At 45.1% G+C, this 19211-nt stretch overlaps 1 protein-coding gene across 3 annotated transcripts in view; it reads left to right on the top strand.

The window, feature by feature from the left end:
* Positions 1-19211, top strand: part of plekhg4 (pleckstrin homology domain containing, family G (with RhoGef domain) member 4) — a 57632-nt gene that overhangs the window by 26589 nt on the left and 11832 nt on the right. For all 3 annotated transcript variants that reach the window (XM_080769220.1, XM_080769222.1, XM_080769221.1), the window contains 10 exons: positions 664-1167; positions 1391-1514; positions 1968-2061; positions 2181-2261; positions 2659-2775; positions 3852-3947; positions 5067-5206; positions 5465-5603; positions 5707-5838; positions 6123-6314. In XM_080769220.1, the coding sequence (XP_080625346.1) occupies positions 664-1167; positions 1391-1514; positions 1968-2061; positions 2181-2261; positions 2659-2775; positions 3852-3947; positions 5067-5206; positions 5465-5603; positions 5707-5838; positions 6123-6314 (1619 nt within the window). The remainder of the gene's footprint in view (positions 1-663; positions 1168-1390; positions 1515-1967; positions 2062-2180; positions 2262-2658; positions 2776-3851; positions 3948-5066; positions 5207-5464; positions 5604-5706; positions 5839-6122; positions 6315-19211) is intronic.

Here is a 19211-nt window from a genome sequence, read left to right on the forward strand (position 1 = left end):
AAACGTTGTGTAAACATCGTGTAAATTAAGTAATACAGATGCTTAACAACTAGTTAACTTTGAGTTGAGAGCATAAAATTAAGTCAAGCATAAAATTAAACCAAATTGACCCGTAAGGGTTCATTTCACGCTCCCAAGAGTTAACGATTCACGAGGGTCCATTTGGTTATTGTCATTTATCTGCGGACCAACTGGAATGAAAACCACTGTTCTATCTCATGATTATTTACTTCTACCTTTCACCTCCAACCTCCAAACTATCACCTATAAAACCTCCATCTTTCACCTCCTCCTGGGTCAGACTCTGGAGTCTGACACAGAAGGTACCAGCTCTCTGTCTGACGTTCATGTACTTCTACCTTTCACCTCCTCCTCCAACCTTCAAACTATCACCTAAACCTCCATCTTTCACCTCCTCCTTCCTGGCTGACTGACCCTCACCCCTCTCCTCCTCCTCCTGTGTTCCACCCACTCCTTTACGTGACAACTCATCACTCCTGCTCCTCGTTGGTCTATTGTCTGGATGTATTCTGTTTCTCTGAATGTTCTTTTTAATTCTTGAATGTTAATACTTGAATGTTGTTACCATGTGACAAAGCAAATTCCTTTCACAAACCTCACACTTAATAATAACGTGATTCGGATTTTGTTCAAACGTTTCAGCCCCGTCTACAGAAGATAACATCCAAACTGGAACCAGTTCACCAGAACGCCTCCGTACTAACAGTCCACCAGAACACCTCCATACCGGTTCCAGTTCATCGGAACACTTGCACACCGACACCAGTTTATCAGAACCAGTAACCCCACCACCAGCCCAGACCCAGCAGGACCAGTCTGGAGCTCCTGTAACCCCACCAACACCAGCTCGGACCCAGCAGGACCAGTCTGGAGCTCCTGTAACCCCACCACCACCAGCCCAGACCCAGCAGGACCAGTCTGGAGCTCCTGTAACCCCACCACCACCAGCTCGGACCCAGCAGGACCAGTCTGGAGCTCCTGTAACCCCACCACCACCAGCCCGGACCCAGCAGGACGAGGGCCCGGTGTCGTCCCGGTGTTCCCCGGTGCTCCCAGCAGCATGTGACGGGGCGGCCCGGCCTCCTCTTACTGCTATCCATCAACTCAATGGTTCGGTGCTGTGCTCTGGAGCTGTGTGTCTGCCTGGTAAATGCAAAACTCTTGTCTGTCCAATTGAATTGAATGCTTTATTAGGCAGAAATGTAAAACGGCCAAACGCATGATGATATCACTGAAAAAAGTCCTTGCGGTCTTGTTTACCATTCAGGTCCTGGGTATTATATATATATATTATATATATGCTACTAATACCACTATGGCGACTAATTTACTACTGCGTTGCCTGGCTCCCGTGTGTCTGTTTCCATAGGAACCAGAGACAAAATGGGGCGTGCGGTGGTCACGGTTTGTACCAGGAACGCCGTGTGGCTGAACCCTGGCTGCAACGGCACAGAGCTGCTCCGTATCCTCCTCTACTTCTTCTCAACCGTCAGGTAGAACACCCTGCCCTCCACGAGCGCACGCGCATGCACGCACACACACACACACACACACACACACACACACACACACGCACGCACTCACCGAAAATAAACCACATTCCAGGGTTAGGCTGATAATTGATAGTATTCCTACCACTGCAAGGACGGCTTGAACATTAACGTCTTGACTCATTGCAGTGTTTCGCAACCCGTGGGCCTTCAAAGAATTGGCAACACACTGAGAGTTTACTGATAATGTATACTATAAAAAATAATAAAGTCATTGTATGATGTGTTTTCTTTGTCATACCAATAAGCAGGAAGTTAAAGTATACTAGGGTGTAGATTGATCATATAAATGAACATGCTCTGAAAATACACGTGGCCACTGAACAGCTGCAGTCGACTCATTGTTTCTAAAAAGTTTGTTTTAGTTTTTTTACATTTACATATCCTATGTAACAGGAAGGAGGTGCGTTCCTTGGGACTGACGATGTTGGTGGACGCTCGCATGTGTCCTCCTGACCCCTCCCTCTGGAAGGCCATGGGCATGCTTCAGGTCTGTCTGCTTGTCTCCTCCTCATCAGTCTGTCTTATTGTCTTATTGAACGCTGTCTCCAATGATGTGTGCTTGTGTCTTTATCTTGTGTGTGTGTGTGTGTGTGTGTGTGTGTGTAGGATAATGCTCCAGGTTCTATTCACATGGTACTGATGCTCACTGCCAAAGACCAGAGACTGGACACACCATCTAACATACGGGTAACAGCCCACCCCCCCCCCCCTAGTCACTTAGTAGTGTGTTGTAGGATTTATTACGACAGGATCACAAAAGAAAAGGGAAATGTGTTTCACAACAGTTGGCCTCCTGACGGTGCTCTAAAAGGCAGAATTGAAAAATGCAGACCAGACATTTTTCCTTGGTCTCTAAGGGAGTGTGCATACAAAGTTGTGCGCAGATCGGTGCAGTTATAGGTAAAGACTGTGACTTGGCCTGTTATAGCGCCACCATGAGGGTGGTTTAAAAAGTGGTATTTTCTCATCGGCCTAGTGCGAAGATGCCTGCAGACATTCACCGCAATCGGACGCTGCGTTCATGATTTGCGGCATTTTGTACAAATGGAATGGAATTGAATGGTGTGCTGTTCCTGGCCTGTAGGTGGTGCTGCTGTCCAGTCTGCGGTCACTGTATAAACACATGGATGGATCTCAGCTTCCTGTGGAGTTGTCGGGAAGCTTCAGCTTCTGTCTGTCCGCCTGGCTGGACTTCAGAAAGGTATGTCCCTCCACGCACGCACACACACACACACACACACACACACACACACACACACACACACACGTTAACCACTTGTTTGAGCGGAGTCCCTCAGGGTCATCTGAAAATAGCAGATCGACAAGCTCTCACAATGCGTTGGCTTGTCGACATCTGCTATTTTCCGCGAAAGCTTTCCCCACATTACGGGGAAATATGGCCGTCAGTGGGTCAGGGGTAGAGTGGCCGGATGGGAACGTGAGGTTCCCGGTTCGATCCCTGTGGGCTCCTCCAGAGTTAGTGTTGAAGTGTCCTTGAGCAAGACTCTGAACCCCTAATTTGTTCCCGATGTGCAGGTTGGTGCCTTGCATGGTTTCCTCCACCACCGGTCTGTTGATGTGTGCGACTGGGTGAATGTAATGCACAGCCTATGTAAAGCACTTTGGATAAAAGCGATATATATATTTATATATGCACCATTTACAATACGGATGCTGGGGTTTAAGTGGTTAATAGGGTCTATTTACTGACTGTTGTTCCAAGATTTATTTTAAGTTTGGTTTTGTGTGATGAGGGCTTGTACAGTATATGTGTATTGTGTATAGCACGTGTGGTCTGTCCATGGCCTTGTGTGTGTGTGGTTTTGTGCATGTGGTCATGTACGTATGTATGTGTGGTTTGGTATGTATAGAATTATACTGTATGTGTAGTCTTCTATATATGTCGCCCACTACCTTTTAACATGTTAATTGTTTAACAAACATGAGGATATAAATAATGAATATAGCTTCCGGCCAAAACGCAGAGTTTCTCAGATTTTTCCCCCCTTTTATTCAAAGCATTTGTATGGATGGTTCCTGTACTCTGACACATGCTTTCATCAAGACTTAAAGCCCCCTGCACATCAAAGTTTCTTGTTTAGTGAAAAAAGAAGAAATCAACTAGGTGTTCAGTGGAGGTGCAAATAGTTTAAAAAGTACGGATGGTGCTTCAAGGATCAAAGGGACTACCGGTATATATACCGTATATACAGTAGCACACGAGTGATCTGATCGCTGCTCTTTCTAATGTTTCTTGTCTGCTGATTTCATCATCAGAGGGTGGAGCAGCTGACCAATCAGTGTGAGGATGCCGTGGGTCTCCTGCAGAGCACCATCAACAGCCTTGACACGCCTATTCCTGTTACCGCACAGGTAGACACACACACACACACACACACACACACACACACACACACACACACACACACACACACACACACACACACACACACACACACACACACACACACACACACACACACACACACACACACCTCTCACCACAGTGAATGTTGGTTGTATGTTTGTTGGTAGTGTTAATCTCAAACTGTTCAGACTAGTGCGAGTATGCGCCCTCTGCTGGCTCAACCACGTGATTACAACATGGTGGGTTCACAATTCACATCCCATGAAACATTATTTATACCACCTGTCTGTCTCTAGCTGTCTCTGTCAGGCCTAGGCTGTCTGTCTGTCTGGTGTTCTATAACAGGGCCCTTTACATCTTGGGCCTACAGTATAACCGTAGATCGTACAATCCAAAATATTCTTTACCTGTATTCCTTGCACGCACCTCCCCATAGGCTCCATTTTCCGCTCTTTGGCCTTGTCTTACTCCTACACCACTGGTTCCCAAACTTTTTCATGTCAAGGACCCCCGAATTGACATTTATTAGCCCGCAGACCCCCATTTGAAGAGACATGCCAGGGAGCCCGACAAGAGAGAATTTGTTTTACCTCTAGCAGTGATTCACAACCATTTTCATTTCAAGGACCCCCAGTTTGATATGCAATAGGCTACGGACCCCCCATTTAATGGCATTTCCCCCCATTTAATGGCAGACCCCCAATTTATATCGTAAAATCAATGTTAATTTAACTCTGAGAGTGTACAAATGGAATCAAACGGACCCGTTATGGTCCATTTGGTTCCATTTGTTCACTCTTTGAGTTACAGTAAGGGTTCCACACTATCATTTAGCTTGGGACCCCCTGGAATTCCCTCAAAGACCCCTATGGGTCCCTGCATCCCACTTTGGTTACCACTGTCCAAAACTCCCAAATTGCTACACTTTATCACAGGGGTCATGTGATCAAGATTTATCAGTCAGGTTTTTCCGATTACATTTCAATTGACTATGACTGCCTTCCAAAGTTTGCGGGCCCGGGGTAGGCAACCTGGCCTGGCGGAGACCTGCGCACACTTCTCTAGTCTCTTCATGTTCTCTCTCTCTCTCTCTCTCCAGTCTAATTAAATGTCTCTCTCTCCAGGAAGCAGAGTTGTCGCTGTCTAGCAACCGGGATCTGATGCGTCGGGTCCTAGAAGACAGCCGACTGGTTAAACTGCAGTTGGAGGGTGGAGCCTCTTTGTCCCGCCTCCGTAAAGAGGAGAGCCTATCAGATGACTACCGGTACACACACACACACACACACACACACACACACACACACACACACACACACACACACACACACACACACACACTTGAATTCACCAACAAACTGGACAAAGGAATTTACATCACATAACATCATTAAAAAGATGAATAAAAAATAGTTCAAACTAAGTGTGTGTGTGTGTGTGTGTGTGTGTGTGTGTGTGTGTGTGTGTGTGTGTGTGTGTGCGTGCCTGCGTGTGTGTATGTGTGCATGCGTGTGTGCATGTTCAGACATGCCTTGCAGAGTGTGAGCGGTGTCTATGAACAAGTTGACGAGCTGGTCCATCATCTCGTTAAGACGTCAAACTGTCGAACCCAAACCCTCCTGTTCGTCACAGAGTTCAGCACACTGGAGGAAGGATTCAACCAGGTCCGCTCACTCTCTCCATTGACGCTATTCAATACATAGATTCAACTTTATTCTGCTTTTCTGGCAAACTAACGTGTGTGTGTGTGTGTGTGTGTGTGTGTAGGTGACCGTGTGGATAGAGGACGTGGCTGAGGTGAAGCTGAGAAGTTTTGTAGGAGAAGACAACGGTGATGTTTCTCTGCAGGAGCTCAACAAGAAGCAACAAGACTTTACACAGTTCTACAACACAGCATGTGTAAGCATTACGCACGCACAGACACACACACACACACACACACACACACACACACACACACACACACACACACAGGGTCTCTGTACTGTCACTGTACTGTACTGGCATACCCGCTATTGAGATTCTTGTCCTAACACAAACATTGAAACATTGTGATTTTTTAACTTTGTGTAACTATGTGGAACTGTGTTCTCTCTCCACCTCCTGTACTCAATGCATTGTTTGTCAACTCCCCCCCCCCCCCTCTCTCTCTCTCTCTCTCTCTCTCTCTCTCTGTGTCTCAGTCTATGTGCCAGAGAGGGGAGTCTCTGCTGAAGCGCTTGGAGAGCCTGGAGGTGGTGCCCTCAGCTGACCTCCAGACCTGCGAGGACAAGGTCCGCTCCTTCTGCCTCCTCCTGCAAGACTTCTCTCGCCGTGTGGAGGAGACGCGACAGCGTGTCCACAAGCTGCTGCTGCTCTATCGATTCTTAGACAAGGTAGGACCTCCGTTTTTTACCCCGAGATGTAACCCAGATGTAAACTACGGCAAACCGCCGTTCTCGCTCATCTGCACCTCGGTTCTAAAAGTGTAGGCTATATTTATATATATTGGTCGTGTTTGCTCTGAAAGTCACCGTTCAGCCATGTTCTGTACCTACAGTACGTTCTATGTCTGTATTTACTGAAAACAGATCTCTGAATAACACGGGTTAAAGGGGACGTCACGCAACAGAGAGTTACACCGTAAGGGCCCCAGTGGTACGGGTCCATTTGGTTCCATCGGTACACTAACTTGGAGTTAGAAGTGGATGAAGTAACACTGTTGGAGGATTCAGTGGATATGACATATGGTGGTGATATGATGATTCTATGTACTGCCCAGTGCAACATGCTTGGGTCAGGTTCTATCTGCTAGTTAACCCACTAGTTAACCCCATTGACCTAGATGTACGTCAATTGAAGCCTATTATTTAATGCTACCCTTAACGCCATTGGCGCTTTTATAATGCATTTGATCAATGAAGTCATAATGCTACTTACGTTAGCGTCGGGTTGCTAGCTGTTGTTGTCATAACACTGGGCCGCGCCATCTTAGATCGTTATCATAAACACCCATTCTATCTGTTTCTTTCAATCGCCTGTATCTCCTATTCCTTGTCCCAGATGAAATGTTTGGTCAAAACAAGGTTTATTCCACGGCACAGAGCCGACCATGTGAAGCCCTCCACTGCATCGGCTTAGCTCCGTTTGCTACAGAGGACCTGGCCAGGCACCGTCCAACTTCCTATTTTATGATCAGTACCGGAAGTCTGGAAATGTGGCTTTTCAAAATAAGAACTAAACTGGGAAGAATGCTGGCGTGAATTATATCATAATTTGTCAATAAATGCTAGCGCTGTCGGTGTTAACTAGATTGCCTTCATTCACCTGTTCACAGTACGTTGACTGACGTTCATCAAGCCAGTTGTTTTTTGGGGAACCTCATTTGTGTACAATCCCTCGACACTCATCACAGAGTGCGCTGTCCGAATTGTCAAGCTGTGGTGCGTGGAATAGGCTCTCAGGCGAAGTTAAACCAAAACTCCTGTGTGCGTCTCGGCCAAGCACAGTGATTATGCTCAGGGGCTTGGGAATGGCATACACACGTTTAGTTTCTGTGCCTTTTTCACAAGGTAGTGATACTTTTCAGTTGTCCACACACACATACACACACACATGCACGCATGTGTGTGTCGGAGAGAGTGAGAGAGAGAGAGTCGGAGAGAGTGTGTCGGAGAGAGTGACAGCTGGACAGCCATATTTACTTTCCTGATTAGTTTCTAATTAGAGCCTTTAGGTCTATTGAGTCAGTAACCTGCTTCACACAGTGACATTTCCCAGTACAACCACAGTCTGTTGGCCACTGGAAGCTGTCCAACACAGGTTTACAACCACAGTCTTCTACTGTTGGCCACTGGAAGCTGTCCAACACAGGTTCAGCTGCAACCGAGCAACCAGTGTAAGCCACTGTGCTTGTTGGTCCAAGCGCTGACTTCCTGTCTCCATACATTTGAACATTTATCTGAACATAAAGCTGGCCGGAGTCCCCCAGGGCTCAATACTAAACACGTAGGCATCCCTCCTGTTTCTTGCTCTACGCTTAACAATGTTGCCGGAAATGGCAAATCTACAAGCTCAAGCTGTGTTGTGAGGTTATAGATCTTCTAGCTTATAGATCTGCTATTATTGCAGCGCTCGCCCCAGAATAGGGACACTATAGGGTTCATGTGGTGGAAACACATGGCAGACTTTGTTACTGATAATGTGTATTTTATAGCATGTTTTAAGTTGTAATGTTGTATGACCTGTAGTACTTCTTAAGTCACAAATGCTCTCTAAGCAGTCCCGGCGTCGCCGCCAACCTGCCGATAGTAGCCCCGGGCGGCAATGTTTGTGCATTAGTCCGACACCGTACGCCAAACCCTGACCCTAACCCTGGAGGGAAGCCACGGGGGAGATTTAACCAGCAACGCTGGTCTTGAGCCATGGTCCACTGTAGCAGTTGGTGCGTCTAGACCGGCGGCTGCCGGACGGACCGACACTGCCGCGGCACGGAGTGTGTGTGTGTGTGTTTGAGTGGTGTTGATGTACCATTGAAGATGGCAATGGCAGTGTCTCTCAGTGTCTCTGTTACAAAGGCTTAAGTGAATCAATCACATCAAACACGGTAACCATGGTGACAGTTGAACTCTGACCTCTGGCCTACTGTCTCTAGACGTATCCCAGCATGCAACGGCTGCCCCCCCCCCCCTCTCTATCTCTATCTCTCTCTCTCTTGCACGCACACACACTGTTCTTTCAGACAGCAGTGAGCTCAGTCCACCATCTGTTGGTAGACTGACGCACACACACACACACACACACACACGTGTTCTTTGTTTGTCTGGAAGTCGTGTTTTGATGCCTACTAAATAAATGTAACAGTTCATCGGAGCATCTTTCTCCTGCAAACAGGTACAACTGTATTAATATAGCATTTATGGATTCAACATTTATTGATATGAACTCGAAAACACGCATTGCTGTTTGTCTCTCCGACACTCACTTATTACTGAAGTAAAACATTTACTTCACAGACACAAAGATGGCATTTTGTACTGAGGCCAGAAGGTGGGAGGGGTTAGTGGCAGTGCGTGCGTGTGTGTGTGTGTGGGAGGGGTGGCTGTACCTCTAGGCTATATATGACAAGTCAATATGAGAACAGTAAAACAGTTCACAGCTGCTCCTTACTTACAAAGGACCCAGGACCACCACCACTGCACAACACACAGACATACCCTCTCTCACACACGCATACTAACAGCCCCTGTGTCTCATGTCAGGTCAGTGGGTCGCAGACATGTACTGTAGTAGACAGGATGTATTGTGTGTGTGTGTGTGTGTGTGTGTGTGTGTGTGTGTGTGTGCGTGTGTGTGTGTGTGTGTGTGTGTGTGTGTGTGTGTGTGTGTGTGTGTGTGTGTGTGTGTGTGTGTGTGTGTGTGTGTGTGTGTGTGTGTGTGTGTGTGTGTGTGTGTGTGTGTGTGTGTGTGTGTGTGTGTGTGTGTGTGTGTGTGTGTGTGGGAGGGAGGGGGGACAGGGGGGGGGGGTGTCAGTGAGGTCCCTTTGGCCTCTAACCAAAAGCCACCAACAAGCTCTTGAGCAAGGCAGATCTTAGAAGAGCAGAAGATAGTTTAGTCTTCACATAGGTCTACTAGCCTAAAGACTGTTTGAAACATTCCTCTTGAAGCAAAGGCAATTAATTACTTACATACTGGTAATCTGTTGTTTACAGATTATTATTATAATTACAATTTAAACATTTTGGCGTATCAAAGGCACCAAAGCAAGTCGATGGCTGGCTAGCTCCAAAAAGGATGTAAACAATGACGGTAAATTAGTCTAAATAAAAACAACAGACCTACAGGGAATAATACAGGTTTCCAAACCGGCATCTTTGCTGAATTCCTTGGGCTTGTTTGCCCATAATACTGGACAACGTTGTTAAAAACAGCCGTTCATCCTGCGTAATATATTTTGTCAAAGTTTGTAACAAGCAGTCAGTATTTTGTGAGCTGTGAGTATACAGACTTGGCACCATTATTCAACGCATTAATTATCACAATGCTGGAGGAAAGGAGGAAGGCCACATGTTGGCCGATAAATGAAGCATTGCTTTATGTCATGCAGGACACACAGGAGTCACACGCCACTGCTGTAATCGTCTGTCTGCTGATTTGAAGTGTTCCTAATCAGCTCGATTATGCATCAATCACAGGCCATTCTCTCAACCAGCTGGTTCATTTAACTATGGCTTTCTCTTGATCTCTGCTACTCCAGTGCTGCCGGCCGCCCTCAACCACTGCTGAATGCAAAGATTTGCCTCCACCTTTCTAGGCATGCACTCAAAAGTGCATGCCTCCTAAACTGAATTCAACGGCTTGTTTTGGGCCTGCTCTTGCATACACTCCCACTCTTGCATACACTGGGAGTGTATGTCCATGTTTTTGCTTAGCATGCTGCTTGGCTAACTCAAGTAGCATATTAAGAGCAGAGACATCAGCGCCAATTAAAACCGCTACATTTATGTGAGGACTAAAGATGACTCTTTAGAAAGAGTTTTACATTTACTACTCATCTGCACAATCTTTTGACTGCATATAACAATGTAGGCTACACTTGTTTTCCTGTTTATTTAAATGTTTCCTTATACAGTTGAGCATTGAAAACAGCCCAGGATTTACAGTTACAAAATGAACCACAAGACTAAACAAAAGCCCACAAAAAACTGAAATAGAAGTAAAAACTAAACAAACGCACAAAAGGGGCGCTCAACTTTTAAAGGAGAATTCCGGACCAGCGTGTTTAAGTTTAAAGAACAAAGGAAAAGTCTTAGAAGGATTCACGAGACTTTTCTTTAAACTTAAAAAGGGGAATTTCATGCTAGAAGCTTTCTTACCTATATTTGTAGTTGTTACGTCCCCACCAAAGCGGTCCAGGTGTTATTTTGTTCAAAATTGTATTATTGGCTATTTACCCTAATATAAGCCCTACATTTTGGTGCTAATTCGCTTATTTCCATCCAAATAAGTAGTAAAGTGTGCCGCTTGGGATACTATTTACATTTTGAAGAGAGGATATATGATTTGATTTTTGAGCGATGGAAATAAGCGAATTATCACCCCATAGCCCCATTCAATGCAATTCAATTCAATTAATTGAGGGCTTATGGAAATAGCCAATAATGCATTTTTGCACAAAATAACACCTGGACCTCTTTGGTGGGGGCGTAACAACTACAAAGAAAGGTAAGAAAGCCTTCTAGCATGGAATTCTCCTTTAAAGATGGAGTGCCACGATTTTTTTCCACCCTAAAACATGATCATCAAGTATTATTATAATATAAGGAGGAAAAATGTTTTCCAAAAAGTGTACAGTATTTGTAAAAATCCTGCTTTTATGTGGACACCCCCACCAGTTCATTAAGTATGCCTGGTTTGCCTGGTGGGTGGTGATGGGTGAACTGAAGCCGCACCCACAGCTGTAGTTGTATGATAAAGGGGGAGTGGTTAGGGGAGGGGCTCATAGTGTGATGTCACTATATTACTGTTTATTTCATTGGCCCGTTTGACTGACAAGGGGTTCAGCCTCCAGGAAGAAACCCTAAATGCAAAGTTAATACAACATTGCACATAAAAACGACTCCAGGGTGTCTAATGAAGTACTGTCACCTCATAGACATAGATAGATAGACATAGATAGTCAGCCCGCGCCGTCCCTATTTGAACACGGAAGCTTATCAGGGGCGTACGTTAAATCCACGTGTTGTTTTGTATGATCATCTCAATCTGAGCTCAATTCCAATACAAAGAGTTTGTTGGATGGCGTCTAGGCAGTGTTTATGTATTTGTATGGGCAGTGTCCAGTGGTCAGCTTTGGATGACTGTGGTCATGCTGGGCAACGTGAATGTGAAGAGCGCAGCGCACTGAGCGCAGTGCAGTGCGCGTGCATGTGTGTGTGTGTGTGTGTGTGTGTGTGTGTGTGTGTGTCTTAGCATGCTGCTTGGCTAACTCAATTTGAAGAAAGTTTTGTGGCCTTCTGAGTTTAATTACTGATCAGTTAGATTAAATCAGGAACATGCATGCGTGGCGTGCACACACACACACACACACACACACACACACACACACACACACACACACACACACACACGCACACACACACACAGCATCAGGATGTGTGTTGAACAGCAGATGGTGTGGTGTGTGTTTTTGTTCAGACAGAGGGTATATTCATGTGAGGTATTGATCTAGTATTGATATGACAACTGGAACAGTCTGCATGCAGAGAAAGTATACTGATCAAGCTGTAGTAGAGGTGTGTGTGTGTGTGTGTGTGTGTGTGTGTGTGTGTGTGTGTGCGCGCGCGTGCGTGCGTGTGTGTGTGTGTGTGTGTGTGTGTGTGTGTGTGTGTGTGTGTGTGTGTGTGTGTGTGTGTGTGCGTGCGTGCAATTAAATCCTGTTGACTTTAACAAGTCCAGGTAAATCTCCAGTGCCAACACTCCCCCACCCCCGTTCTTCCTCTCTCTTTCCGGACCCCCCCTCTCTACGTACCCCTCCTCCCTGCCCGCTTTCACTCCACTGCCTTTGTAGTCGTGGCGACAGTGCCCCTCACCCCCACCCCCCCGTCTCCAACCCATGTCGGTGTGTGTGTGTGTGTGTGTGTGTGTGTGTGTGTGTGTGTGTGTGTGTGTGTGTGTGTGTGTGTGTTTGCGCGTGCTTGTGCTTGTGCGTGCACGTATATATGTTGGGGTCCCATCTGCTATTTACCCTGCTGTTTGGCTGTGAATAGAGGAGGGGAGAGGGAGGAGTCTCCAGAGAGAGAGAGAGAGAGAGAGAGAGAGTCTCTTGAGAGAGAGAGAGAGAGAGAGAGAGAGAGAGAGAGAGAGTCTCTTGAGAGAGAGAGAGAGAGAGAGAGAGAGAGGATGAGTTTTCAGTTCCTTGTCCTGTCTCAGAGAACCACAATCACTCTACCAGAACACACTCACTACTAAGGTAGGACCAAACGACACACACACACACACACACACACACACACACACACACACACACACACACACACACACACTCACTCACTCACTCACTCACTCACTCACTCTTTGGTGTGCAGTAAGGTTTTGCTTTTGAGCGACTTCTTTAAACAGAGTCTCAAGGGGTGTGTGTGTGTGGGGGGGGGGGGGGGGTCAGTTGGAATGCTGTGTTGGCTGGCCCCCTCTTTCATGTCTATTTCTTTTTCACTCTTCATGTTCATGTTTCCAGAGCGCGCGCTCATCCCATCTCTCTCTCTCTCTCTAATGGTAATCTGTCAGTAAATGTGAATAGTGTGTATACAGTATACACATAATGTAGAAGCTAGCGTTAGACGAGCCACAGTGGCTGCTCTGTCATTAGGTGAGTTACTGACTGTCTTCCTAACAGGTCAGCACGTGTCTGTCTGTTAACCCCTAACTCACCTCAAGACAAATATAAACAAATATAAAATGGCACTTTAAAAGCCTGTGGACTGATAGTGTTGGACCTTTAAATGACAGTTCCACTGGATGACAATCAGTGTTGAAATGCTCTCCTACCTCACATAGTCTAAACATGGTCCTGTTGCTCTGCTACCTTTCGCCACAATGATGTGACATGATGTTCACAGACTAGCCAATGTTCTGTTTGTTGTTGGTGTACACTGTACAGTATGCGTCTTGGGGAAACGATAAGCTTTAAAATAGTTTGATGTATAACTATAAGTCATTGTTGCTTTGTTTGTGTGAGCGTGTATTGCTCTATTGTGTGTGTGTGTGTGTGTGTGTGTGTGTGTGTGTGTGTGTGTGTGTGTGTGTGTGTGTGTGTGTGTGTGTGTGTTTCTGGCTGACTGCGTGTCATACTGATCATTCTGCTGATGAGTCTTGATCAGCACGCTTCCTGAACACGCTTAGCAGACGTTGGTTCCCATGCCTTGCTGACCACACACACAGTCACAGACACACGCACACACACACACACACACACACACACACACACACACACACACACTAACATGGATTGAAGTTGACAGTCGCCACGACTGATTCCAGTCATTTGGATTCCATATCCAAGCATGTCTTCTATGGATGCTAGGGATGTATCCATACATGTCTTCTATGGATGCTAGGGATGTATCCATACATGTCTTCTATGAATGCTAGGGATGTATCCATACATGTCTTCTATGGATGCTAGGGATGTATCCATACATGTCTTCTATGGATGCTAGGGATGTATCCATACATGTCTTCTATGGATGCTAGGGATGTATCCATACGTGTCTTCTATGGATGCTAGGGATGTATCCATACATGTCTTCTATGGATGCTAGGGATGTATCCATACATGTCTTCTATGGATGCTAGGGATGTATCCATACATGTCTTCTATGGATGCTAGGGATGTATCCATACATGTCTTCTATGGATGCTAGGGATGTATCCATACATGTCTTCTATGGATGCTAGGGATGTATCCATACATGTCTTCTATGGATGCTAGGGATGTATCCATACATGTCTTCTATGGATGCTAGGGATGTATCCATACATGTCTTCTATGGATGCTAGGGATGTATCCATACATGTCTTCTATGGATGCTAGGGATGTATCCATACATGTCTTCTATGGATGCTAGGGATGTATCCATACATGTCTTCTATGGATGCTAGGGATGTATCCATACATGTCTTCTATGGATGCTAGGGATGTATCCATACATGTCTTCTATGGATGCTAGGGATGTATCCATACATGTCTTCTATGGATGCTAGGGATGTATCCATACGTTGTTGACGATACGATACATGGACCTATTGGTTCATTATGGCGTTACGATTATGATTTAATTATTTGAAATCTATACAGTAACTATTTAGCAAAGAAATTAAATATTTGTGAAACATGTGCACAGTGTATGGATATAAATAAGTAAACAGTGATTCTCTGACAAATGCATATACATTTGAATACATATAGACCAATCCGTACCTCCACATGAACACAGAGAATACACACATTTATTGATAGACCAAGTGTAGCGATATTGAATGGACAAGTAATTAAACCCCTCTTTTTATTTTTTCTTCTAGTACTTTATTTGTAATTTAATCCACACACACACACGCGCGCGCACACACACACACACACACACACACACACACACACACACACACACACACACACACACACACTGTACAGTTATAGTAGAGGAGATTATGTTGACTTCTGGGCTCATGAACTAAAATCATGATTTAGATCTCAGATGAAATAGTATATAAATATTGAAGACTGTAAATGTAGGAGAACAGTGTAAGCGGTCTCTCTTCCCTTGCAGGTCAGGGCACACCACCACTAAGGTTATCTATGAGTTCTCTTTTATTTCATCAATAGACAACAATGGAGCATATTTCTGCTTTAATGACTTTCAGCCTGGTGTCTTGACCCATAACGTTCACAATGCTGTGAGTTTGTGAGCAGGCGTTTTTTTTCTCCCACGAGCCAAGAGATCTGCAATCAATCAGTAACTTGAGATATCTCATTTTAAGCACTATAACCCCCTGTGCCAGGATGTCATTTTGCGTCTTAATTTTTTTTAAATAATAATAATAGTTTTTACCTTTCTATATTGTCTCACTTTATCTGTATACATTTACGATTCATCTTTATGTGAAAACTCAAAATACAATTTATTTTAAAAAAAAGCTACCGTATTTGCTGTCCTTAAAAAAAAATGTATTCCTTGCCATGAAAAGAGTTTGAGCACCATATACTGTAGCAACATACGTTGTTCAGAAAAGCGTTTAGAAGACATTTGTAGAATGGGCCTCGGGTCTCAACAGGTTAGCGGTGGGAATCCACCTTTCCTGACTGGCAGTTAGTGTTGTCATTACATCCTGGTGCAGGATTATTCTGCACAATGTAATTAGACTAGAAGTTTGCCCGCCATCTAACGACATGCATCCCAAAAAAAACAATACATTGGTATTACACAAAAAACTCTGCTTCCCATCATGCACCTGTAACCCAACATGCATTGCACTGCATGGACACGAGTGTCACGTGATCGGCCATAGCCAATCATTTGGAATTTCTTCCTGTTTTCAGCGCTGTGTTTAAAACCTTTTTTCTCTAACTCTAGGCTGCATCTGTTGTGGCCATTCTCTAAAGTCTAAACTGCCTCCCCCTGGGAAAGGAACTGGTCGGAATAACGTGTTCCTTCCATGCGCTACGTCCAGCAGGGGAAACTCCCCCCCTGTCAGGTGAAAAGAAGCTGCTTGGACTCCTCATGCATAGAAGGAAGCATGAGGTCAGTCCGCTGCCCCCCAGGTTGGCAGAGGAAGTGTAGTGCCCAGGATTACATAGATAAATGACACTGGGTGGAAAAAAAAGGGTTGCAAAAATCGTAATAATGGAGGATTTCAGAAACGGAAACTGCAAAAGCTGGGTTGTAACGCAAAGGTGAAGTAAGTGACCTGTCAGTCGTTCTCAAATATTTTCATGTCAACATTATATGTAATTGGCCGCCGACCCCCATCTGAAAATATTATGTTAAAAACGTTCGCTCTGAAAGAATATATGTTCAAAGATTTGCGACACATTTTCACGACTTCTCAAAAATAGCAGAACTACAAGCTCGTAGCGGCGGCCGCGCTATGAGCTTGTATTTTTCAATAGCTAAAGTATAACGTAATGCTTAAAACACCAGAAGGGGTTCCCAGTCAGAATGGGTTAACTGCCGTGCCGCCTTTGGCGACTGAAATTCCAATATACCAATGAAAGTCTCATCTTGTACTGATTTAATCTCTTCATCAAGTGATGCCATTGGCCACTGGGAGCACTGGGAACCAGTACATCCACAGTCTTCTGTTGGCCACTGACATAGAGCACTCATCCTAACCAGACCTAACTCTATCTCTACCGCTAGCTGTTAGCATAAACCCCAGTTCCTAGGGCCAGCATATGCGTTCACTATAAAAGACGGTGTTATATACGGACCTGGGATCTGACGCCACCTAGCGTCGACGTCCATATATATATATATATGTACCTGGGGAAGAAAATAGTTAATATCACGTCAAATAAGAACTGTGTTCCAAATATAAACAAATGACCTCGACTGTTTGACTCATATGGATAAGAAGCATCAACTGACGGTGAGAAAACGCTAATGTTACCCACTGCTGCAAATTTGTTACATTTTCACCAGAAACGTACTGTATCAAATATGAGTGACTGACTATCGTAAACGATACAGAATGCACAATATTTCTGGAACACAATTGTTATGAGACGATTCTGAGATGACCCAATGTTATTCTCCATAGAACAATGACTTCCGTGACCCAGGGGATGAAGGAGTGACGTCCGGACGTCGGTACTCTATAGTATACTGTTGTCCATTGTACGACCACACTATTTATGCCTTGCTCAACAGCACTTTAATTGAAGTTCACACTGGAGGCAGGCATTGGTGTTCTGGTCACAAGGTCACTGGCTGCGTTTACACAGCTAACGCAACCAGCAGCACATACAACGGACACAAACAGAGTGTGCGTCTGCGTGTGTGTGTGTGTGTGTGTGTGTGTGTGTGTGTGTGTGTGTGTGTGTGTGTGTGTGTGTGTGTGTTGGGGCTAAGTTCACATGCTTATGCATTAGCCTGTCAGGGCAAGAATTTAAAGTTTACCTCTAATGTGAAGTACCAGTGGACACATTGAAAACAGTCTTCATCTCAACACCAGCCCACCTCTCTCTCTCTCTCTCTCTCTCTCTCTCTCCTCTCTTTCCCTCTCATTCAGTAAAACATTCTTGAGGTGTCTAAGTGATGAGGTCATCCCTGGCCTCGTGTCAGGACACGCCTCTCCATCTCTTTCTCTCTCCCTACCTCTAAACAACTCTCTCTCTCTCTCTCTCTCTCTCTCTCTGTGTTCCAGTCTCTTTCAAGGTTCCATTCAGCCCCCCTCCTCTCTTCCTCATTACTCCACTACCTCCTCCCTTCCCTTCCGTCTCCCACTCCTCAAAGGCTGACTCCTTTGTGGCCCCACACCCCCTTCTCCCCCCCCCCCCCCACCACCGCCGGCCTTGATCAGAGCCACTCACCCATTCCACCACCGCACTCACACACACACACACACACACACACACACACACACACACACACACACACACACGCGCACACACACACACACACACACACACACACACACACACACACACACACACACACACACACACACACAGCCTTCCTCATGGAGTCTCTGATTGAGAGGAGTGGTTTCCATGGTGAATGAGTGTTTCAGAATGTTCTCTTAGTGTTGGAAGTGAATACTCCGTTTATACGGAGAATATATACAGTTTATGGAATATACACATGTTTATGGAATATACACATGTTTATAGAATATATACAGTTTATGGAATATACACATGTTTATAGAATATACACATGTTTATGGAATATACACATGTTTATACTTTAAAGATGAATCCATTTTTCATCGGCCTGTTGGGGAAGTCACATTTTACAGATGTCACACATAGTGACATAGCAATATACCCACCAGCCCCACACAGAACATGGATGAACCACTTTTACTCATAGCAAGAAGGTCCTGGGTTTGAGTCCCATTGGGGGCCGACTGAAGCATTTCTGCGTGTACCCCCAGGGGGTCCCTCTACAGTACTGTACTGTACTGATGCACCTGAAATCATCATATATACAGTTAATATGTATGTGTGTGTTAGACTGCACAACAGTGACACTTGGTTTTGAAAACCAACCAAATGCTATTTCAGACACAGCCAGCCAGGCAGCCAGGCACACACACACAAAGCTACTTAATGAAGTGGTTGCACCACTTAACAAAGTTCAGCGATTGGTAGTTTGTGAAACTTCAATCAGGCGGAGTCAGGTTAAATCAATGCATGTTTACATGCACACCAAAAAACACATGCATGTGATGCATAGCCAAGGATAAGTGAATTAAATCATCAATGCCACTAAGCACCCCAGCCAGTGTAAGCACGATCTTCCATTCTTCATTGGCAGTTGAATATGGCTTGTTTTCACCAACAACGCAATCCGGGAAAATAAATCAGAGATTGAAGCATTTATATGATTCATTTAGCGTTGGAGTGGACGGACTGGAGTTATTATTATTTTTGGTGGGGATTCAGATTTGTCAGGGGCCAGTTTCTAATTGCAGCTGTTCGTAGGTGCCCTTTGAGAGCGGTTTTGAAGGAGTCAAGGGATTCACATGTTTTAATGACTGTTGGTAGGGCGTTATACATTTTGGTGGCATAAGAG

The sequence above is a fragment of the Protomyctophum bolini genome, assembly GCF_963924005.1.
Source record: "Protomyctophum bolini genome assembly, chromosome: 1".
Classification (NCBI taxonomy): Eukaryota; Metazoa; Chordata; class Actinopteri; order Myctophiformes; family Myctophidae; genus Protomyctophum; species Protomyctophum bolini.